This window comes from Phascolarctos cinereus, unplaced genomic scaffold, assembly GCF_003287225.1.
Source record: "Phascolarctos cinereus isolate Bilbo 61053 unplaced genomic scaffold, phaCin_HiC Scaffold_4;HRSCAF=312, whole genome shotgun sequence".
NCBI lineage: Eukaryota > Metazoa > Chordata > Mammalia > Diprotodontia > Phascolarctidae > Phascolarctos > Phascolarctos cinereus.
This window is the reverse complement of record NW_027555847.1, coordinates 143,435,551-143,460,643: the sequence shown is the minus strand read 5'-3', so window position 1 is coordinate 143,460,643 and position 25,093 is coordinate 143,435,551. Positions and strand designations below refer to the sequence as shown.

The window sequence follows — 25,093 nt, the reverse complement described above, 5'->3', positions numbered from 1 at the left end:
ATAGCCATCAGATTTATAAGACAGGCATATATAATAATGGCTTTAAGCTTTAATAGCTTAAAATTACACTAAGACTTTTTATACATTCTGTATAGTGCTTTAAGGTTGGCCCAGAGCTTTACAAATATTAACTCATTTTATTCTCATAACAACCCTGTGCGGAGGCAAACAGGGTTAAGTGACTTGTCCAGGGTCACACTGTTAGTAAGCATCTGAGGGCAGATTTGACCTTGAACTTGGGTCTTCCTGACTCAAGGTCCAGTGCTCTATCGGCTGTGCTGCCTAGCTTCATTGTCCAGAGTGTGACAACACTGGAAAAGAAAATGGTCAGGACCTCTCAGTGTCTTCCTCTCTGTTTCAAATGAGGCATTGTAAAGCATGAGTCCCCATTTAACAAGATGAAATACTCACCTTCTAAAATGGAAGGTTTAATATTTGTCTCTATGATGTCAAGTCTGTTGTATTTGTAAACCTAAAAGCAAAAACTCAACAATAATAACAGGAACAAAGGGAACAGGCCTCCACCAATGATAAATAAATATTCTTTACGAATAGCTAATTTTAGAAATTGAACATCCTTCCCAGTGAATTACTAAATGACAGCTTGGAGTACTGGGTTCAATAAAAGCTAAGAAAAGTAAAGCTTATTAATTTCAGACCAAATGTAAATATATATATTAGGGCTGAGCTCATTTCCATATTTATAATGAAAGAACAAAAAATATGAGCCTTATCTAAATATATTTCCTCAGACCCTCAGCCTAAAAGCATGAGTTCACTACTTGCCATCAGCCAATGAAAGACTTCAGGTGACTTTCTTTCCATTTTCACTACATTAACTCAATACCCATCAAAACAACAAGTCTGAAAAAGCTCTTACCAGTCTTAATGCTTCTTCCCAATTAGCTCCTTCTAACAGCAATAGTACAGCTTCTTCATAGTCCTGAGAGGGAAATAAAAGGTAAGGTAATCATTTATGCATAATCCTCAACATTCAATAGCTTTCAAAAATGTTAAAATAAGTGAAATTAAGAAATTGTCAAAATTCTATAATCAAGCCAGATCAACCTCTGTATCCATTTAAAGGACAACATAAATTAGGGTTCTGACTACTTTTATAATCTTAAGTGGTATTTAAATTGTTTTCTATTCCTTAATGTGTACCTGCTGAGAAAAAGAAGAAGGCACAAAGAACACTGAATTGGGAGTCAGCGTATGGCACTAGGAAGCAAAGTATTGTGTTTCACTTCCAGATCATCCACTAGCTCACACTGATTTAATTCACACTTCTGAAATTCAAGTTATATGTACCCTTGATCTCCTAATAATTGTACTGATCTTTGGAAGCCAGAATCACAAAATGTTAGAATTAGATGAGGCTGTAAAGATGACCTAGTTATTTCATTTGAGGATGTCCTCATTTCAGCTTGAGGAGGTCCAGGGAGGGGGAAGCTCATCCTCAAAGTTGTATATCTAGTTCCATGGCAGAGGAAGGATCTGAATCTAAGTTTTCTGATTCTAAGGCCTGTGTTCTCTTCCTACTTCTTCAGCTAAGCTGACATGTTATAGGTATACCTCAAAATTATGGATACATTCCAGAAAAAAGAGCTATATGAAGCATATTTATGTAAACTTAAACCATGGTTCTACACTACATCAACACCATCCCCTCTGTTTAAGGCCATACCATTCATTTATATGAAGCTTTTCCCATCTTTCTTGTCTATCATCTGACCACCAGGACATTCATCTATTATTTTCTTTTTAAAAAACACTTTCTTATTGATATCATTTGTTTTTACATTGCTAAAATGATTCTCAGTATTCCCCCTCACCTCACACCCCCTCCACCCCAATTATCTATTGTGGGATGGCTTTTGATCTTATATATACAGGGTTTCTCAAAAGTCTTAGTGATGTTTTAAGCTATCAAAATTTAAGGAAGAGGGCACAAAGCTATTAAAGATGAAAACTCCACTAAGACTTTTGGGACACCTGATACAGATATATCTTTCTATCTACATGTATCTAAGTTGTCTATATATTTTGGATACAAAATCCTTATCTGAGAAATTTGACACAAAGATTTTTCCCCATAGGACCACTCTCCTTCTTAACCTAGACACATTAATTTTCTTTGTGTAAAATCTTTTCAATTTTAAGTATATCTGTAGTATCTTTTGTAATTATCTCTTATTTCTAATTATTTTTGAGAATACATCTGCCTACAACTGTGAAAGGTAAATAATCTGTCTCTTCTAATTTTTTTTTTTATGGAATGACCATAATATGAAAATATTAAGATTATTTATCCATTTTGAACTGTGGAATATGGCATAAGAGGTGGTCTAAGGCTAATTTCTGTCAGACTGCTTTCCAGTTTTCCCCTAAGTTTTTATCAAATAGGGAGTTCTTTCCTAGGTAATTTATATTTTGGGGTTTATTGAACACTGGGTTAATGAGTTCCACTATTTCAGCTTCTTCCTTGTCTAGTGTATTCCACTGAACTACCTCTCAATTTTTTAACCAAATGACTTTGATAGCTGCTGCTTTATAATCTCCCACTATTCCCAATGACTTTAGTTACTGACATTTAATCCTCACTACCTTCTCCCCTACCATCATCCTAGCAGATTTCAACATTCAATTCACATAAGTCAACACTAATTATAATGACCAAGCTTGACTCCAAAGAAGAGTTAAGAAACTATACCTCCCTGCCTTCTTTGCAGAGGTGGGGCCAATGGATATGGAATATTGCATGTGTTGTCAGACAAGGTTATGGCGGTTCCTTTGGCTGAATTGCTTTTTTAAAGGTTTTCTTGGGTGGAGCCAAGATGGCAGAGTAAAGGCAGCAAACCAGCCAAACTCTCCCATCGTTCCTTCCAAACAACTTTAAAATAATGCCTCAAATCAAATTCTGGAGTGTCACAGTCAATAAAAGGTAAGAGTGAGACATTTTCCTAGCCTAAGATGACTTAGGAGGTAGGCAGGAAAGGTCTGTGTCACTGGGGTGGTGGCCAGCCCATTGAGCAGGCCAGATGGCAGCACCAGTGGTGGGCCTTGAAAGAATTAGTGACAGCAGTTTGTAGAGCTCTCAGCCTAGAGCTGGTAAGGATGTCAGACAGCTGGTCAGAAAGAGAGACTCTCTGCAATTGGTATATTCAATTTTCCCTCCCGATCTGGTCTGTGTATTACTGGAAATTTAGGATTACATAAAACTGCATGAGGCAATAGAAAACAGAGGAAATGACAACACAAGCAGGTAGAGAGGGATACCCCAACGAATTAGTTTGAGATTTGTGGTGAAATCATGTCTTTTGGGCACTATTTGCCCATATAACAATTTACTCTTACAAATGACCTGTATAACAATATTCTCCCTTACTTCCTATTTCCTAGTCAATAAGGGATTATTTAAAGCACAACTACTAAAGAAGTAAAAATTATACTCTTTAACAAATAAAGTATTAGTGCATTTTTCAAAGCAGACCTCTGCTCTAACAACTACTATAAAGCATTTTCAATAATGCAGAGAAATTATACTAAATTTCTGGGTTTCCAAATATCAAATCTTTCTTGTTTAGCATATTAAAGAGACGTGCTACAACACATCCCGCCAAAAGAAGAGGTTTACGAACTTCACAAATTAGGACATACTAATTTTTAACTTTGTTGACTAGGACTGGTACAGATTGGTGAAGGAAGTTAACATGAAGGAAAGAGAACAGATTTTACCTCAGCATACTGCTCCAAAACTAGGGCTGCATCACTGTGTTTCCTCTGATCTGCTAGTTTTCCTGTAAGAAAAGGATGTTATTCATCAGTTGCTCATGGGTAGGCTGAGATAACATAATAAAAACGACAATTCTACCTAAATTTATTTACTTATTCAGTTTCATACCAACCAAACGAGCAAAAAATTATCTTATAGAACTAGAAAAAAATAATAACAAGATTCATCTGGAAGGACAAAAGGTCCAGAATACCAAGGGAACTAATGAAAAGAAATTCTAGGGAAGGTGGCCTAGCTGTACCAGATCTTAAATTGTATTATAAAACAACAATCATCAAAACTACTTGGTACTGGCTAGGAAATAGAGTGGTGAATCAGTGGGATAAGTTAGGTATGCAAGACACAGTAGTCAATGACTACAGTAATCTATTATTTGATAAACCCAAAGACCCCAGCTTCTGGGGATAAGAACCCACTCTTTGGAAAAAAAACCACTGGGAAAACTGGAAAATAGTATGGCAGAAACCAGGCATAAAACATATGCCAACACGAAGTCAAAATGGGTACACGATAAAAAGGCTGATACTATAAGCAAACTGGGAGAGGAAGGAATAGTTTACCTGTTAGATTTATGGAGAACAGAAGAATTTATGACCAAACAAGAGATAGAGAACATTATGAAATGCAAAATGGATAATTTTGATTACATTAAATTGAAAAGTTTTTGCACAAAGCCAATGCAACCAAGATTAAGAGGGAAAACAGAAAATTGGGAAAGAATTTTTATAACCAGTGTCTCTGATAAGGGCCTCATTTCTAAAAATATATAGAGAACTAAGTCAAATTTATAAGAATACAAGCCATTCCCCAACTGATAAATGTCAAAGGATATGAACAGGCAGTTTTCAGACGAAGAAATTAAAGTTATCTATAGTCATATGAAAAAATGCTCTATTGATTAGAGAAATGCAAATCAAAACAACTCTGAGGTACCACATCACACCTATCAGATTGGCCAACATGACAAAACATGAAAATGATAAATGTTGAAGATGTGGGGAAAACTGGAACACTAATGCATTGTTAGTGGAGTTGTGAAACGATCCAACCATTTTGGAGAGCAATTTGGAACTATGCCCAAAGGACTATAAAAAAGTGCACACCCTTTGACCCAGCAATAGCACTTCTAGTGCTGTAGCCCAAAGAGATCATACAAATGGGAAAATGACCCACACGTACAAAAATATTTATAGCAGCTCTTTTTCTGGTGGCAAAGAATTGGAAATGGAGGGGATGCCCATCAATTGGGGAATGGCTGAACAAGTTGTGGCATATGAATGTAATGGAACACTATTGTGCTATAAGAAATGAGAAACAGGCAGACTTCAGAAAAACCTGGAAAGACTTGTGTGGTCTGATGCTGAATGAAGTGAGCAGAACCAGGAGAACATTGTACACAATAACAGCCACACTGTGCGATGACTAACTTTGATAGACTTAGCTCTTCTCAGCAATGCAAAGATCTAAGACATCTCCAAAGGTCTCATGATGGAAAATGCTATCCACATCCAGAGAAAGAACCATAGAGTTTGAATGCAGATTGAAGCATACTATTTGCTCCTTTTTTTCTGTGTTTTGTTTTGTTTCTTCTTTCTTGTGGTTCCTCCTATTGGTTCTAATTCTTCTTTACAACATGACTAATGTGAAAATATGTTTGATAGGAATACATATATAGAGCCTATATGCCTTGGGGAGGAAGCAGGGGAGGGGAGGAAATTTAAAACTCAAAAGCTTATGGAAGTGAATGTTGAAAACTAAAAATAAATTAATTTTAAAAAATGAAAAAAAGAAAAGGATGTTATTAATTGATAACTTGTCAAGAAAAACCTATTAGAGGGGCAGCAAGGTGGCACAATGTATAGAGCATTGGCCCTGAAGTCAGGAGGACCTGAGTTCAAATCTGGCCTCAGACCAAACACTTGACACTTACTAGCTGTGTGACCCTGGGCAAGTAACTTAACCCCAATTGCCTAAAAAAAGCAAAAAAATCCAAAAAACAAAAAAAAAACCTATTAGAAACCCCTTCAAGTAAATTTATAATAGTATTTAGTTCATACTGCTTTAATATAGGAAAAAAGATATTTTAATCCCCAATCACCTGAAATTAAGAGTTATCAGAGTGCACAGATAAATGCCTCTTTAGAATGGTGTTTTATCAAGATCCTATGAAACTAAGGACAATTCTGTACAGTATTTAAAAAACAGCAAATCCGAACAGAAATGAGAAAAACACAAATTTTAAACATAGCTGATTTGATTAAAGGCAACCTAATTTACTGACTCCCTAAACACAGAGACACATTGAATCAACAGAACAAAAAGATAGAAGAAATTTTATATTTCAACAGATCAACACAACATTTTCTGAAGAAAAAAGTGTTTACATATTACACCATGGATCAGAAAATGAGCTGCTATCTAAGTATTTATTATGCAAACATAAACACGTTGGAGCTTTTCCCGTCTTGTAGCATAGTATTTACCTACTGTTTCAGCAAGAAAAGAGCTACGTGGCGAAAGAGAGAACCAAGTTAAATTTTGCAGTTTATCTGGATTAAGATATTAACCTGAAACATGGGTTTAGATTAAGATTATTTCTATCTACCAACAATGGGAGAAAAAGCAGAGAAAGGAATATAAAAAACAATACCTGGATCAACTTCAGAGCCTAATTAAAAATACACAGAAGAGAAAATGAACAAAGGATAGAGAATCTGGACAGAAGAAATCCAACATTCATGAAGAATGAGAAAATGCTCAAAGTGTGGAAAACAAAGTCTGCAGGAAATACCTCTCAATCACTCGGCAGTTTAGACATGCAAAACATTTTTAGAAAACTTATGAAATATCTTCCTACCTATATCCCTACATGGCTAAAAATTCCATCTTCTTACCTCATGTGAAAAATTTCCTGGAAACTTGGAAAAAGCTGGCTGTGGCATATTTACTTCTAGTTACCTGGGGCTGTTTTAACCTACAGCTCAGGTAAGATGGCCTTTATGGCTTGAATAAAACAGAAGCAGAAAACTGGGAGCAGAAGGAGTAGGGTGGGGAACCTGTGGCCTCAAGGCCACACGTGGCCCTCTAGGGCTTCAAATGTGGCCCTTTGACTGAATCCAAACTTCATAGAACAAATACCCTTAATGAAACAATTTGTTTGTAAAACTTGAACTCAGCCAAAAGGCTGCACACCTACAAGGCCACATATGGTCACGCAAAGCCACCAGTTCCCCACCCCTGGCCTATGACCACTGGAAAAGAAGCACCTTGGGAGCACATGGAAGGATTTTCAGCAGGTGAGAGAAGGAAGACGTATCACAGCATTGTGCACTCTAAAGACAAGCAAGTGAGTGTCTCGAACTTCTTCTACAAAGAAGCCTTAGCACAACAAAGTCTTTGTCCCTTTGGGAAAAAGGCTCTTGGCTACTACCAGAAACGTTCAAGCTGCACTGTAACACTGTCTCCTCTTAGAGCTATATGCCTCCATGGTGCCTGCAAGTCATCTCTCTCCTACACACAGTCTAAAGAGAACTGATGCTTCCTCTAGACAAGACTAAGATGAGAAGAATAAGATGTGGCAAAAACTGAAGAATACTCCAAGTCATTTGGCCCTAGAACTCTTCTTCTGTTGGCTTTTGTTTGGCTTGCAATTCTATACGGCCAAAAATTATTTCATATTTTAGTTATATTCAAAATGTGCATTTTTAAAAAATTATCAATAGGGCTATGAGAGAAGTTCATTTTTTTGGCCAGATGTATAATGATTTATAGGCCAGGATGCTGGGTTATGGCACTTGGCAGGTGTTAAATTGTCCACAAACCCAATGAAATATACAAATAAACTCACATACACATACATACAGGTGAAAGGATACAAAACCGATGAATGATAAAAAGTAAATGAGTGGATGGGCATAAAGACTAAAGTAGGGGCTGAATGGACAGAGACGAGGCTGAAAGACAGGGATGAATTTGGCAGATAAGGAACTACAGGATACAAACAGAACACTATTTCTTCACTACTCAAGTCTCTGTTTATGGTATGACTGTAACGTGCTTCCCAACCAGTGTTGTGGACAAAACAGTGAGTTGAAAAGATCTCTATGCTATGATAGAGTAAATCAGGTTTCTCTGAAGCTCTCTGGCTCCATTTATGTATTGCTAACAGGCTAGTTCTTAACCTGTTTATTCTGAGCCTTTCATTTCCCCATTTACTCCATAATCCACAACCCTCTTACCTCCAAAATTAGAAACTAGCTCTATCCTAAATCGTGGTGGATTTAGGTATTCTAACATTCCCAATCTTAACTGACAGTTGTGTAAATTACCTTACAGTGTGGCATACTAAATTAAGAACGTACAAATGTATCAAAGAAGTAACAAAAAGAAAAGGGTTGCAAAGAACTGGTGAAGTAAGTCTCCAGTCTTACCTGAGAGTGCTCTGCCCAAGCCAGCCAACTGGTCTTTGGTATAGCTCAGCTGAGCTGCCATAGAGAAGGCTTGCTGCCAACTGCCACTGTCCACAAAAGCATCCAGGGCTTTCGCATAGGCACCAGAGCGTGCAAATACTAGTCCTGCTTGTTCAAAAAGATTCTTTTGCTTCAGGTGTTCCCCATAAATGCTACTGATATCCTAAAGTGAATTTAAGGGCAAATAAGAGTACAAAAAATCCAGCATCAATAAAATAGACCCAACAGAGGCTGCCTTGGTCATACATTTTTTTTTTTACCACTCACTTATTTAGGATGATAATATGTCTAAGTATCTTGAAGATAAACCTCAAAGTCAACAATAATGCTGCTGGGCCTAATACTAGTCCAAATAATGCTACCGTAAACTCAACAAAGCCTTGGGATAACAAATCACATACCTTGTATTGTTGAGAATTTGATGGGTACAATTTCAGAGCTTCATTATATAAATTTTTGTCCTTTATCAAGTTTAAACATTCTGGAAAATACTCAGGTCCTATGGACATAGAATTAATTAAAATACAGAATTTAGAATTAGAAGGGACCTAAGAAATCATCTAGTTCAATTGTCCAATTAGTGATTAATCCCATTCAGAATAACCCTGAGAGATAAATCAATCTTTACCACCTGTTTATAAACCTCACTACCTTCAAGGACAGCCTGTTGAAAAACTATTTACTAGGTCATTTTTCCCTCTGTCGAACTGAAATTTGCCACTTTGTAACTTACTCATTTTACTGGAGTAAAAGTTTACTTCATAAATGGCTCACCTACCATAAGATTTTGAGACAGTGTGCTTAATGTAGATTCAATTTCACATATATATGTATGTGGATAACGCTTCAATTATCACGTACTTATATATTACATACACACAGGTGTATATATCACATGTACATGTATATATACAAGGTGTCCTTAAGTCTTAGTGCAGCTAAGCTATTAAAGTTTGTTCTTTAGTAAGTGCTCATTAATCATACCTGTGATTAATGTTTGCTGAATTAATGAAAAACAAAATTGGCTTTTTCATGAACTGGACTCAAGCTAGGTGTCATTTTAAATGAAATTCAGTCTCTTTAAGAATAAGTAAATTTGAAGTTCTTAATCACATATATTTCATGAAGTCATTCATAATCAAGTTGAAAAGAATGATGCAGTGTCCTGTGTTAAGAAAATCTGATTTATTGGGCAGCTAGGTGGCGCAGTGGATAGAGTACTGGCCCTGGAGTCAGGAGGACCTGAGTTCAAATCCAGCTTCAGACACGATACTCACTAGCTATGTGACCCTGGGCAAGTCACTTAACCCCAATTGCCTTGCAAAAAAAAAAATTATGATCATAGCTGAAGTTTTTACTTTTATGTTTAATAGGAATGTATAAGTAGAGCCTGTATCAGATTGCACACTGTCTTGAGGAGGGAGGCAGAGAGGAAAGGGGAGAAAAATTTAAAAGTCAAAGCATATGGAAATGATTGTTGAAAACTAAAAATAAATTAATAAAAAAAAAAAGAAAATCTGATTTAAAGAATCTGAACTTTAATTGAAATAACTCTTTAAGACTAATAATAAACTTTCAATGGAGTCAAAGGACATGAATAGGTAATTTATGAAGGAGGAAATACAGATCCTTTAATAACTATGGGAAACAAAGCTCAAGTTTCCTAATAATCAGATAAATGCAAAATCAAAACACTAGAAGAAAAAAAAGAAAAATTATAAAATTCATACAAATATTTTAAAAAGCAGCCTGGCAAAATACAAGAATCTTAATCCTATCTTTTGACCCCTTAATTTCTATACTAGGACCTTCTAAAAATGCCATAAAATTCACCTCTCTGTTAAAAAAAAAGTATTTGTCACTGCACAAAAATATTCATTAGCTACATCATTTATAATAATAAAAAAATTAGAAACAGTTTAATATGTATAACATTTCGAACCAGAAAGACCCATATAAAAGACTGCAAAGCTAACTTAGTGGAACGAGAAGTGAATATACACTGATTACATACATGCACGTATATGTATATATTTGTACACACAAGTAGATATACATACACACACAGATACAAATAACAAAGTAAGAAAGCCAAAGGCAGTAAAACCTTAGACAGAATTAGATGGAACAGAGAATGAACACATCTTCCTTGTTTTCTGTTACCTTGTTTTGCTTCTGTACTGCTAATTAAATGTTTTTAATGCCTTGTTTTGTATGTGTATTTGATAGTCTGTTTATGGTTATTAAATTTATATAAAAATTTATTTTTAATGAAAATCCAATACGTTGCTAAGTCCTATTGATTCTACCTTTACAACATTTCCTTAGACACTGACACCATTCTTTTAGTAACCAGAGCCTGGCTATAAGTGGTAAGATTTTCTGATGTCAAACTGCAATTATATTTTTAAAGACAATAGAGCTACAGTGTTTAAGAAAGATTAGGAAGAACACAGAAAATACATTTAATTTTTCTTTATCATCTTTTGTTAATTTCTCAAATTATTTAAAAGAATGTATAGTATAATAAGCTTGGTGGTTTTCGTGTATGACTTTATTTCTTACTTTGCATGCTTATTTAATTATTTTTATTAATAAATTTATAGCAAAAAAATTTAAGTATGCAATGTCCCTTAATTAATTTCAAATGATTTCACTTTTAAAAATCTGAATGACATGCCACATTTTAGTAAGATATCTAGCTGATTAAAGTAAGATGTGTAGTTACAGTAAACAATATAGATTTTAGATAGGAGAAATTATGATCTGCATTGCATGACTTCCTTATCAATGTCATCCTTTTAAAGAAACATAACAAATACTGTCATAGACTTACCACATTTGCTGAGGTGGCCAATGGCTTTCTCATACCGTTTCAAGTGCTTATCTATTGTGTACCGTTGATAATTGGTTTCCATCTTTCTAAGTGTATTAAGAAATGGAAGATATTCTTTGGGATCCTAAAGAACCAAACAACATTGCTACATTCATTTCTCTTGAATATCAAATAACACAAGTCAATTTAGGCTAAATTTTTTAAAAATCTAAAATATTTTTACTTTTCACGCAGAATACATTTTGATATTTAACTAAAAATTCACCTCATCTACCTCATTCTCATGCTTTATTGTATAAGCTAATAATGTCAAAGTTCCCCCCTAAAGATAATTGCAATAGACTTCTCTCACTACATTCCCTTTGTTTTCAAATGCTATGTATGAAATAAACTGAATGTATAGCAAGGTGTACATTAAACAAGTCTTAGGACTTTTTACTCAAGTATTTACTGAATGCCAATCTCCAAAACCACAGCGAGCCATGGAAGGTTTACACAAAACAAAAGACAAAGAGAATCAGCATGGTTTAGTAGAAAGAGCACTGATATTAGAGTATAATAAAATAAAATAGCTAACATTAATAGAGCCCTTAAAGATTTGTAAAGTGCCTTATGTATATTCTCAAGCCTCCCTAACTCCAAGTCCAACACTCTTTCCAACATATCATTTAGGATCTGGATTAAAATTTTGGCTCTGGTTCTTATTACTTGTATGATCTTACCTAAATTAATTAAATCTTATCCCCAGTTCCCTCATATGTAAAATGAGGGGCTGGACTAAATAATTTCTAAAGTCTCTATATTAGCTCTAAATCTGATGAGCCTCTACGGTCCCTCTCCTCAAGGTAATCTCACTTGCTGGATGACAAGATCCAGAGAGTTGTCACTAATGGGTCATTGACAACCTGGAGAGAGGTAATTAGTGGAATGCCCAAAGAACTTATGCTCGGTCCAATCCTGTCCAACATTTTTATTCATGATTTAAATGGAGACACAGATGGAATACCTGTCAAATTTAAGGAAGACATGAAGCTTGGAGAGATAGCTAATTAGATGACAAAAATTGGATCCAAAAATAGTCTACACGATAGAATAATGAGCTGAAGTGAGTAAGAAGAAATTCAACCTGGAAAAATTTAAAGTTCTATATTTGGGTTGAAAACTTCCACTTCACAAAAGCAGTATGGGGACAGAGGCGAAGCTAAACAACAGTTGGTATGAAAAACATTCAAAGGTTTTAGCAGACCACAAGCTCAACATGAGGTAACAGTGTGACATAGTAGTTAATAATAATGATAATGATTAATGGTAAATATTTACGTAGTACTTTAAGGTTTTCAAAGCACTTTACATATATTAACTCATTTTAATCCTCACAATGACCCTGTGAAGTAGGTGCTATTATTACCCCCATTTTATAGATGAGGAAACTGAGGTCAAAAAAGGTTAAGTAACTTGCCTAGGTTTATACAGTGAGCAACTATCTGGGGCAGGATCTGAACTCAGATCTTCTTGACTCCAAGTCCTGAGCTCTATCTACTTCGCTGCTTAGCTAAAAAAGTTATTGCCATCCTAGGCTGCATTAAAAGAAGCAATGTCCAGTGTGAGGTGGGTAATGAATAACTCCACTTTATACTATTTTAATCAAGCCACATACGTTTAGTTCTGGGCAATGCATTTTAGGAAAGACACAGAAAAGGCAAAGCATGTCCAGAACAGGGCAACCAGGATATTGAGAGTACTGGAGAGTATTCCATATGAAGACTGGTTGAAGGAGCAAAGGACAATTAGCCCAGAGAAAAGAAGACAGAGATGATATAACAGTTGTTTCCAAATATTTAAAGACTGTGATACAGATGAGTGGTCAGCCCCGTTCAGCAGAATGTAAACTGGGGGAGGACAGGAACAATTCCTTTTCATCTCTGTATCCACAGAGCACACAGCAGTTACTTAACTCTTGCTGTGCTTGCCTACAATGACTAGAAGTTGCAGAGAGGAAGATTTAAGCTTTAGCCATGGCCTAACAGAGTCATCCAATGGACTGGGCTGCCACAGGGTGGGCTGGGGAACAGGGAGAATGGGGTGTCCCTCATTGGAAGCCTTTAATCAGCTGTTGGAAGTCACTGGTTCAAGGTGATGATCCCTGAACCCTCCCTTCCAACTCTTAGGTTCTGCGATGCCACTACATCACGCAGAGCTATTGGGCAATCTGTTTAGGTCCTATCTGACAGAGCAGACGCACTCAACATAATTGGGTCATTCGTACCTAACTTGGGAAAAAGGAGAGAATATCTATTTTGTGCTTTGAAGAAGTTAGAAAGATGTGGGTAAATTTTACTCTTTAGGGTCTTTGACTCATTTACAAAAGCAAAAAAAAAAAACCAAACCCTTGGGATTGGCTTTACAAGAAACCATAATTTAATCCAAGTAAATTTTGGGAACAATAAGAAATAGTTCTTTCCATTTTTCCAGAATGGCACACAGCATGCATATGATTACTTAGCATTAACAATATTTTACCTACTATTTTGAAAAAGTTCTTAAATTTTGTCATTTCTATCAATTTTTTGGAATAAAACCTCAACTGCCACTATCAAAGTAATGGAGATAAAAAGATATAAAAACAAAAAATTATTGTTATTATTCAAACCTTCTGTGACTTCTCAGCTACCATGAGCACCAAGTCAAAGTCATATGTCCCTAAAGAATGGTCATACAATTCATTGACATCCACCAAAAGCAGTAAGTATTTTAAGGCTTCCTCTGCACTCACAGCATCAGGAGAAGATGAAGTATTTCCTATAATTATTTAAAAATACACACGTCAACACAGCAAAAGACAACAATAACTAAGTTGGGCCTACCATTAAGTTTTATGCTAATATGCTATTACATTAACCATTGTCCTAAAAGGAAATCTCACTAAAGAAAAAAATGTATTCAAGTACACCCAGAAAAGCAATTAAAATACCAGTCACATCAGGATTCTATACAAGGTAGCTTTGTAGAAAAGCGTAGCCTGCATTTTGAGCAGTAAAGTAGTATCATATTTTGACAGAGTTGACATATCTGAACATAAATTTTTCTGAAGTTTTGCATACAACATGCAACACCATCTCTGTCCTCCCCCTTTCCTACCTAATTCCTTCTCATATGCATGCATTACATTATGAAGCTTTACTCTGTTATTTAAAAAATAGTTTTAGTTTTTTCTTGTGCCAATGGCATAGCTCCACAGAAAGATTTATAGCAAATTAAGAAAATTAAAACGATGATATTTGATGGGGTGCTTGGGTGCCTGTGCTTGGACCCCAATTTCTCCCTGGCCTCAGAAACACTATCCCTAGCAGTTTTCCCCCAGCCCAAGGACACTGTGCCTAGCAATTACTCATGAGTGGACCCCAACAAGACACTTCTCTCTCCCTGGTGCAGTTACACAAAGCTGGGTGAGAGAGTGCTAGGCTGCTCCCAACCTAAAACCACATCTCTGGAAGCCTCCCAATTCCTTAGTAAGTTCCTGTCTTGTGAGAAAACTTTCCCTTGTTGCAAAGCATTCTCTAATCAGGACAGAGAGAGGAGTGCCTGGCCCAAGGATTTCCGTCCCTGGCTGGACCAGGGACTTTTCCTCCCACCAGATTCCCAAGATGGCTCTGACATGCCCCTCCCTGTCTAGCATTTTCCCTACATTTTCCCATCCATAGCTCCCAAAGACACCTGGACCTTTAGATTACCATAGTATCCCTAGCATTCCTTTCCCATGCCCTTTTCCACATAAACCCCTACATCCATCTCTCGTAGGTTCCTTAAGAATCCTTGCCTGCTATATAGCGTAATAATAAATCTTTGCCAACTTGACTCAAAGAATGCTTGAGTCTGTGAATTCATTCCAGATAACCCCGTCCTGTACTCTGGTCTTTAAGGGGTCTCAACCTCTCAGACCGCAACAATATTAACACATTGTTACTGTACCTTGAAGCTCATGGACCTTCTGCAGGACAATTTCTAGTTCTGGTTTAGTCTTTTTTATGTGAGAAGTCAGTATACATAGGCAGTACCTAAGATGAAAAGAGGAAAAAAATATGAAAAAACATTTCATCATGCTGTTAATCAGCATTACTAGAGACTTCATTTGACTTTTTACTCAGAAAGATTATACTTCTGTTCCTCCTTTTTTTAGGTATGAAATGAAATACTAGTATTAAAGGTTTGCCTATGGTAAAATCATGTTTATTTATAATCGATATTGATTGCAGGGGTGGGGAACCTGCAGCCTCGAAGCCACATGTAGCCTTCTAGGTCCTCGGGTATGGCCTTTTGACTGAGTCCAAAGGTTAGGGTGTCTTAGATACATCCTGTAAAGCTTAACTTATTATTCAATTGAGTAACTAGGGTCTTTTAATTAACTGAAATTTATGTCACATACAAGATCACTAATTTTCAAAGAACTAGACTATACTAAAATATGATTGACACTAAAACCATAAAAATAATTCAAATCTTTTTTTGATGATTCAGAAGCAACTTCAGAATCTTTCAGTGAGTCAGTTACTATTATAAACTTCAAATAACATTGTCTAACACTGTCAAATTTTAAAAACAATAGAATGAAGTGGCTCTGGGTATGTACTTCATTACATACTCTGGAAGTCCTTTTTAGAAATAAATCCCTGATACCATTTTTTAAATTTTGATTAGAAACAACAAATAGAATGCTGTAAAAAGCTTCATGTTACTCTAACAACATAATTCTTCCTGCCTGCACGCTGTTCCTCCTTTAGTTCATCTTGAACAATTATCACCATAATGAACACCCTGTAATACTATTTCATATCAGCCTCTCAACTGTTTAAATACTTTCTACTTTACCCCACCACTATAGGATGAAGTCCAAACTCCCCAATAGGCAGTCTTCCTTAAACTCGCCTCAGCCTACCTATCTAGCCTATGCTCCACCATTTTCCTATACCCCTTATGTACTTCTACTGATTTATTCAAGAAGTCTAGTACTTTCCTGACTATCCAAACCTTTGCTCATACTTCCCCTCTTCGAAAATGTCTTACTGTTTCCTCTTCTTTTATCCATGTTCTTTATCTCTTTTGAGGCCCAGGTCAAGTTCTATCCCTCTTGTGAAACCTTTCTGGGCCAGTAATTATACAATGATCTTGGAGGATTTACAATCTATGCCACTCATCTGGCAATTAATCATATGCTGCCTGGTAATGTGTCTTGTACCATTGCCTTGTATCATCATTCAACTGTTCTTAAGTATATATCTTGCCTCACAATTAGATTTGCAAATATCTTGAAGGCAGGGATGATGATTTATACTTCACTGTATTTTCCATGAAACATAACACGCAAGAATTGTTCAATGAGCATTCGCTAATTGTAAAGGATTTTTTCAGAGCAAAAAATTCTCACCTCCAAAAATAAATGATCCTATTTTACTGTCTTTATTTTGAGAATTCAAGAGCAAAATCTGAAGTTGATAAATATGCCAATATCCCATTATTTAAATTTATATTTGAGTTCACTATCTTATCTTCAAGACAAAGTCATGACAATATTCCCCATGGTGGAATAAAAATACTGCATACTGTTAAAATGCTTCGATGCTTACAAAAGCAATGCAACAATTTTTTTTGACATAGATAGTGTAAGTACTATTCTGTCCATTCTCCAAATTAGAATACTCAGGTCCTGAAAGGCTGAGTTAGTGTTGGATATTAAGAACTTAAATCCAGTCTTTTGATTACAAGCCAAGGGTCTTTTCTATAATTACTATACTTCCTCTTAGGGTAAAATTTTTAAAAATGCAAATTTTGAACTAGATTCTAGGGAATACAGACAGTGCTCACTTTCTATAGACCTCTTCTTTCCCTTCCCTCTGGGGGCTCCATGTGGCCCTCATTCCCTAGGTGGCTCTGCAGCCTGGTTTCAGTGCCTGGTGCCCCATTCCACTCCCACAGCCAGAGCAGCTTTAATGCCTGCAGTGAAGGACCTCTGGAGTGGGGTTGCAACTGGGGCAGGGTCCTGCAACTTGTCTGCCAGGAAGCTGAAATTGTGTAATGCAAATTTACATAAAGCAAGAAGTGTCTACACACAAAACAAAACAGTAACCTCAAATTCTGAGGAATATCAAAGCTATGCAAGCATAATTCCATACTCCTGCTATTCCATAATTTCTCTTAATGAACAGCATACATACTTGTGAGGATTTATGTTCTGCATGGCTGTTCTCATGGCATCACAGATAAGATCTACTTTTTTACCATCAGGGCCTCTACTCATCTGGATATTGTTGGCAACTGGAGGAGGGTACATAGTCTTTGTAATGTCTTCTTCCCTAAAAAAAAAAAGCGTGAGTATGTGTATGTGTGTGTGTATGTATATGAAACATCACTAGTTGAACCCCATCACATGAATCCAGTTATTAATTTACATCCAAATGTGCCTAAGTAAAACAATGAAAAAAGGCGCAAGAACCAGCAGTACGGTTCTAAAGAGTAAAAAATCTGGTATTTGTCTTTATCAAAAATGCCAGACGTAAATCCTAGCAGTTTATTCATGTCCCCAAAAGTCATTCAAATTTATTTCAATTCCTAATGACATCAAAATTAAGAATCATTGTTCAAAGAGGATTACAGCCTCTTAGAGGTCTTCTCTAAGAACCAGAAAAATCATTGTGTATGAGCTCCCACCTAATAGACATCCCCTCTAAAAAATCTCTATTAGCCTATGTTTGAATACTTCAAGTGACACGGAAATAAATTACTTTATAGCCCATTCCATTTTTGAACAAGCTCTAAGTAATAAAAACCTTATGAGGAGGAGGGTAAAAAAAAATCCCCCAATACTTACTTCAATTCTGTGAAAAACAGGTTGATGTAATTTACAGAATCAATCTGCTTTACAAAGGCTTCCACATTTTCAAGAAATGCCTGACAAAAAAGCAAAAATGATTTCAGTTTATCAAATAACACAAAAAGATGCTAAACAAAAGGAAATGTTTAGAGTTAATAAACTTCTGCCTTCAAATGACTCCATAATATGTAAATGTATAATTTTAGAACAATTTTATGTATAATCTCTCATACTAATTCTAAAATGAAAGCATTCTTGGTCAGTTTTGGTTCTTTGAAAATTTTCTTCATTATTTTTCTTCTCTCATTTCAGCCTTAATTGTTTCTTTTCCAGATGGAAGATTTAAGTACAGGATGGGAGTTGTTATTCCCTTATGAATTTGAGGAACGTATACATGAAAATATTAGAGATTTAGACATTTACCTGTGGGTTATGGTCATGAATTAGATTTAGATTAATTCTCAATTTTCTCATACATTCAAATGCTTCTTTAAACATAAGCCTGTGGTAAGATAATTAAAAAAAAAGATGGAAAATATATATTTCAGAAAAATTCATTTCAGTAGAACTATAATGTTTTTACTACTATAAAAAAAATTATAAGTACATTATCTCTCACATGCAAAAAAATGAATTTCTATCACAAGAAAGTAGTAATGGGTTTCTACTTCCAAGAGCACAAAAAAAAAAAAAAAGCAAGTGCCAGAGTTCATTGAACTTCTTAAAAGATTACTGTAGGGACAAGAATCCTAGGCAGAAAGAACTCACAAGGCTGTTCAAAGGCAATTTTTCTTTAACGCTCTAAAATTTTCCTAATGCCAATAAAAAACTCCACGATCATCACATTAACAATACTGTAAATAGTGAAACCGTATATAGCACTCACCTGTCTAACCACTTCCGAATCTGAGCTAAAACCAGGGCTCGATGATAGACAACTTCTAAGTTTCCCCTTGGCATCTTTAACATAATAATGTAAATAATATATTAAATTTTATGTTAAAAAAAAAAGCAGACAGATAATAGCCTCCAAGTGCAAAGGGAATTGGGATCAAGGTAACTGGCACACTTTCTGGCACAGACTTAAGAGTAGAGGCTCAACATTAAACTATCTTTTGATGATGATGAATCTCTATCTACCTCTTGCTTTGCTATCAATGAGAGGGAAACCTCCAACAAAGTTCCTTATGGGCACAATTTTGTCTACATTGTTCAATAGAGATGATACAAAGATAGGCTTTTAATAAAAGCTTTGGATGACTTTTCAGAGGAGAAATCTCAAGGGCAACGGCTTCCTCTGGACATATTTTCAATTCTGGCAGCAATTATATAGTAAAAATTACCTTTAAAAAAAAAAAGCTGACCTGTAACACGAGCTTTGTGTCCTGAGGCACAACAGTGACAATGCGGGATCCTCTTTCTACTTTCCGGAGAGTTTCCTCATTAGAGGCAGTGCTGTTGGTCAGACCTGCTTGGAAAGCTGAAAACATCACAATAGTAAAACAAGCTGAAAAACTGCCATAATCACCGAACTATATGTAGTGAAGGCCTGGACTGAAAAAGGATGCAGATATATTTTAGGAACTTCACAGAATTGTACTCAGGATCAAACAGAGGACTAAGAAAACTTAGCCTATTTATAACACATACTAATATGCAATCAACTCCATGATTACAATAGAGTTCCACAAGAAAAAATGAATATGAAGAACTCAGAGATGCAGAGGACAAGTTTATATACACTGATGCAGGGTGAAGTATGTAGAACCAGAAAAACAACATATACAGTGACTACAACAATGTATATGGAAAGAAACAAAAAAGTGAAACTTAATGGGGAAAAAGTGTCTTTTCTCTGATAAAGGGCCGGTATCAAAGACTAATTGGGAACAGATTCAAATATATAAGAACAAGAGCCATTTCCCTCAATAGATAAATGGTTGAAGAATATGAAAAGTTCTTAAAAAAAGAAAAGTTATCAACAATCATATGAAAAAATGCTTCAGATAACTAACAAGAGAAATGTACATTTAAAAAACTCTTGAGGTTCTCCTTCATACTCATAAGACTGGCAAAGAAAACAAAATGAAAAAATGGTGACTGTAGGAGATGCCGCAGGAAAACAGGCACACAAATATACTGCTGATGAACTGCAAACTGGTCTAACCATTCTGTAGAGCAACATCAGCTCCCATGGACTTACCAAATCTATGCTGATGATTCTTATATCTACCTTTCCGCCCAAAATTCTCTGCTAACCTCCAATCTTGCATTCCCAACTGCCTTTCAGACATTTTGATGTCCAGTTGGATGTCCAGGAGACATCTTAAATCCAATATGTCCAAAACTGAACTCATCTTTTCCCCCAAGACCTTCCCCTGCTCCAACCTTCCCTGTTACTGTAAAGGTTAATACACCCTCTTAGTCCCCCAGGCTCACTACCTAGCAGTCATGCTGGACTCTTCACTATCTCTCACCCTCCATATCCAATCTGTTTTGCTAAAGCCTGTCAATTTTACCTTTGTAATATCTCTAGAATATACGCTTCTCTTCTCTGACATTGCCCACACATTAGTACAGGCTCTCATCATCTCACCTGTGGACTACTGAAATAGCCTACTGGTGGGTCTGCCTACTTTGAGTCTCTCCCCACTCTAATTCATTCTCCTAAGGTGATTTTTCAATCATGTCACCCTCACTTGATAAACTCTAGGGGGTCCCTATTGCCTCCAGGATCAAACATAAAATACTCTGGCATTCAAAGTTTTGTAATCCAGCCCCTTCCTAATTTTCCGTCTTCTTACACTTTACACCCTGACATGTACTCTTCCATCCAGTGACACTGGCTTCACTTCCACAAACAAGACACTCCGTTCTCGGCTCTAGGCATTTTCTCTGGCCATCTCCCATGCCTGGAACACTCTCCCTTCTCTGCTCTGCCCACTGACTTCCCTGGTTTCCTTTAAGTTCCAATGAAAATCCCACCTTCCACAGTAAACCTTCCCCCTTCCCTGCTATTTATTTCCTGTTTATCCTGTATATCTCTTACTTTGTATATATTTGCATACTATCTCCTCTAATTGTGAATTGTGAGCTCTTTGAGGGCAGAGACTACCTTTTGTCTCTTTGTATCCCCAGCCCCTAACATAACGCCTGGCATTTGTACACAAGATTAGGAAAATGGGCAATAATGCAAAGAAACAAAAACAAAAAAACTTTGTCCTCCCTCGTCCTTAGAAAGCAGCTATGGCAGCCTGTGATGTGTAACATAGGTTTAGGTAAGTTATGAACTGCCTGTAGCCTTGTGACCTTTGATAACTAAAGTGCACAAGCCTGAAGTAACAAGTGAAAGCTGCTGCTAACAGAGAAGATGCTGTTGCATGTTAGGACTGAAACTGTCTATAATTAATAATTATAATTATATATTTGTATATATTATATAATAATATATGAATATATAATTAAGTGATATAATTATAATTACAATTACTCCTGGGAGGAATTATCATGGAAGTAAAGTAGAAGGTACTACAGGCCTGGTTCATGAGACCCAGACTGAGGAATTAAGAACAGGAACTATGTCTACAGAACTTACCAAACATCGATTTATATGCTAAATATCTGTCTGCTTAATAACATCCATCCTACCCTATTTACAAAGAGGGAGATAACAAAATGCCTCATGTTCAGGATGACCCTTATTCTGGAGATACAGAGAGGGGGCTAGGGAACCTAGCCTGCCTATACCCCTTCAAAAAACTTGTTAAATAAAATGTTACCCAGGATCTTTTGCTCCTCAAACAAAACTGAGAATATTTATTTTTGCCAATAAGTTTTATTTCCCTAACATGGACGACAATCCCCTTAACTACTGCCCTAAAAAAAAGAAAAACAAAATGAAAAAAAATTTATGGGCAGCTTTTCAACTTTCAAGCAGAATGATCTAATGTAATCATATGAAAAAAAGGAAAGACTCCCACAGTTGCTGATAAATGGAAGGGGTGGTAGTGGGAGGAATTATTAAATTAAGTGTAGTACATTAGGATAAGTGAAAAGCAGTAACCTTTAAAATGCAGAAGAAACAAAGTAGAAAGGACCTTGTCTTTTTAAGCAAACTAAAAGATGACTGGTTCCTTCAGAAGGTGGACAAAATAAAGGAAAAGCTGGAAGAGGAAAATATGTTAACTAAGCTGTCCTTTCTTATTGCTACTGTACATAAAATACGAAGAAAGAGACCTAGTCTGTAGAATGATGGATTTAGGAGGTCATATATATGGCAACATTGCTGACAAGACAACCACTGAACATTAGAATGGGTTACTAACTGTAATCATTAAAGAGAATTGTAGAATCTTAATTTCTGGAGGTTTTTATAAATGGGACATGGGACAGATTCTAACTGGTTTAGAATGGCTTAATTATCCTGTCTACAAATAAATGAAGTGACTAAACTATATCTCAAGATTCCTTACACACTCCCCCATATGTAAAAACAAAAACGAAAAAATAAGCAAGAACACAAATTCATCAAGTCTTTAGAAGGAGACAGAGAACTTCTTTCACAGTTGATTATATTTCTAATCTGAAAACTTACCTTTAAAAGAAGTATCTCTCAAGTACAGACACTGGCAGGTATGAGAGTGGGTTGTCAGCAGCAAAAATTCATCATATATTGCAAATGACATGATATTTGATGCAACCTACAAACGTGGAGAGTAAAGCAAGGGAGAGAAAGTCAGCATTTTGCCTATATTCAAAGCTATGCTCAATGGATCAATTAAAAAAGTTAACCTACATACCTCAATGTCATTAATGAAAAAACGGCACCTGTCAGTCAGCCCCAGAATGCATTCCTGCAAAAAGAAAAGAAAATGTAGATTGTGAGATCCACCCTAATTTTTCACTACTGATAGTACAAGGACTATAGACGATACCACTTCTCCTAGAATGCTCATTTGGATATTTTAATGTCTTTTAAAAAAAGATCAAGCTTTTCCTAATGCTCTTTTTTTTTTAGTCCAAAAGATGAATTTTGCTGAGCCAATCTGATATGCAACTTCTTTCCTCACATATTCCCTCCTAACCCAATTTTGAGAAGAAATTAGGAGCTGCTTTGCTTGCTGTGAGAGAAAGAATTTCTCCAAAAGTTTGGTCATAACAATTGAAAGGGTACAAACCACTAGAAAGTAAAAATAGGATTAATTAAAGATATGTTAAGAAAAGTTAAACTGATCTGAGTTCAAAGGCCCTTCCACTTGGAGTGAGCCAGGAGAATTAGGAAAATGTATTCCTGGACAAAAAAGCTGAATTCTTTGTTTTCTTGTTCAGTAACAGTTATAGCCTAGAATAATTTACCTTCACCATACTTTACTAGCAAAAACATAACCATTAACATTTCCATAACAAACTATTTTGATCATCATTGATATTATAACTATAGAAGAAAGAAAAATGATACTCAAGATGATGAGAATGGAAACAGCAAGTGAACTAGGACACAGAAGAAGCCATTATTGCAAAGGGCAGGATCCTGAAAATATCTGAAAGGACTTAGGATGAAAAATGCTATCCATTCCCAGACAAAGAATTGATGGTGTCTGAATGCAGACTGAAGCATAATTGGTTTTTTTTACTTTATTTTTCTTGAGGTGTTTTTTTTTAATATGTTTTCTTTCACAACATGACTATTATGGAAGTGTTCTGCATGAATACACATGTATATCGAATTGCTTACCTTCTCAATGTGGGGGAGGGGAGGAGGAGGAGAAAGGGAGAAAATTTGGAATTCACAAGTTTTAAATATGAACGCTAAAAATTGTTTTTACACGTAACTGGAGGAAAATAAAATACTAAATAAAGACTTAAAAAATCTTTGAAAATGATCTATACACACATCAAAGATACATGTGATAAAAACATTAGAATGGAAAAGGGCAGCTTTTGCAAAGGATTATCTAGAATGGATCATACATAATCATATAATTGACTAAGAGGCACAGAAAACACAAGATTTAATTGTGCTTATAGTTTGCTCATTATGTAAAAAAATAGCCTTGGAAACTTCTTCCAACAATCTCCCTCCCCTGTGTACTTCAATCATACAAGACCCCTTCATAGTTGTAACACAAGTACTGTGATGATCCTGATTATCAAAACTAACAGAAGCACAAAATGGGAAGGAATTAGTTCACTAAGGGTACCTTCACTGTCATGAAGAATGATTATCACTTAGTTCAACTATAAGATGCTGCTGCTGTCTGCAGACAGCATTTTGGTGATTGTATCGAGTTCCAGAATATTACAAAGTTCCCTTATTTAAACTAACAACTCAAAGGAATTAGGCCTAACAATCCTCACCAGAAAAGAGAAAAAGTTAGTAAAGAAAGTTTCTTTTCTTTCTTTTTTTAAAAAAGTTTATTTTCTAGACCATGATATGCAGTTGGATGGACAGCCCATCAAACTGGCCTATCAGGACATATATTTCGTACATGCATTGCAAATTTAAATAAGCCTGGCCCAGAATAAAACAGGAAGGAGATAGCAGGCTGGTTTGCATTTGGAAAATTAAATTACCCTTTCAACTACCCAAGTTTCTCTTTGAAACGAAAACTCAACTTTTTAATACTAAAAGCATTCCAATGATGCTACATGACTGGGAATACCACAATCTCTAAAGAATCAAAATTATGGATCATTCAAAGAGCAATGCAGAGATATATGGTCAGCACAAATAGGCTGCAGAATACTGATAATACTTAATTGTACACAAGAAACAATGTAAGAGACATGACCAAAGAGATGAATGGCTGGATGAAGATGTGGACCAGTCATAAAGTTAAATGGCCAGCCTCTGTGTTGTACTCATACCCACATAATGTTTAAAAAACATGGAAGAAGGCTCCCAGGATGTTGGGTGGACCATCTAGGGGGAATTTATGGGAAAAACACAGGGCAAGATTCAGATAGGCTGAGAAAGTGTAGATAGGTGGCAATCTGCACCATTAGAGGAAATACCCACACTGAAAAGACCAATGACTGATTGAAGCATATTCAAATATATAGTAATAGTACTCTATAAGGGAAGAATCTAAATTTTTGCCATGGTTACCAGAACATTCCACACTTAT

General features: G+C 35.9%; 1 protein-coding gene across 2 annotated transcripts in view; it reads right to left on the bottom strand.

Annotated features, from left to right (window-relative positions):
* Positions 1-25,093, bottom strand: part of ELP1 (elongator acetyltransferase complex subunit 1) — a 69,670-nt gene that overhangs the window by 8,585 nt on the left and 35,992 nt on the right. For both annotated transcript variants that reach the window (XM_020995507.2, XM_020995508.2), the window contains exons 17-31: positions 22,766-22,819; positions 22,561-22,666; positions 19,331-19,446; positions 18,853-18,926; positions 18,390-18,468; positions 17,964-18,043; positions 17,311-17,448; positions 15,071-15,156; positions 13,752-13,900; positions 11,102-11,225; positions 8,667-8,764; positions 8,227-8,428; positions 3,739-3,800; positions 881-943; positions 412-472 (exon numbers count right to left, since the gene is read on the bottom strand). In XM_020995507.2, coding sequence (XP_020851166.1) covers positions 412-472; positions 881-943; positions 3,739-3,800; positions 8,227-8,428; positions 8,667-8,764; positions 11,102-11,225; positions 13,752-13,900; positions 15,071-15,156; positions 17,311-17,448; positions 17,964-18,043; positions 18,390-18,468; positions 18,853-18,926; positions 19,331-19,446; positions 22,561-22,666; positions 22,766-22,819 — 1,492 coding nt within the window. The remainder of the gene's footprint in view (positions 1-411; positions 473-880; positions 944-3,738; positions 3,801-8,226; positions 8,429-8,666; positions 8,765-11,101; positions 11,226-13,751; positions 13,901-15,070; positions 15,157-17,310; positions 17,449-17,963; positions 18,044-18,389; positions 18,469-18,852; positions 18,927-19,330; positions 19,447-22,560; positions 22,667-22,765; positions 22,820-25,093) is intronic.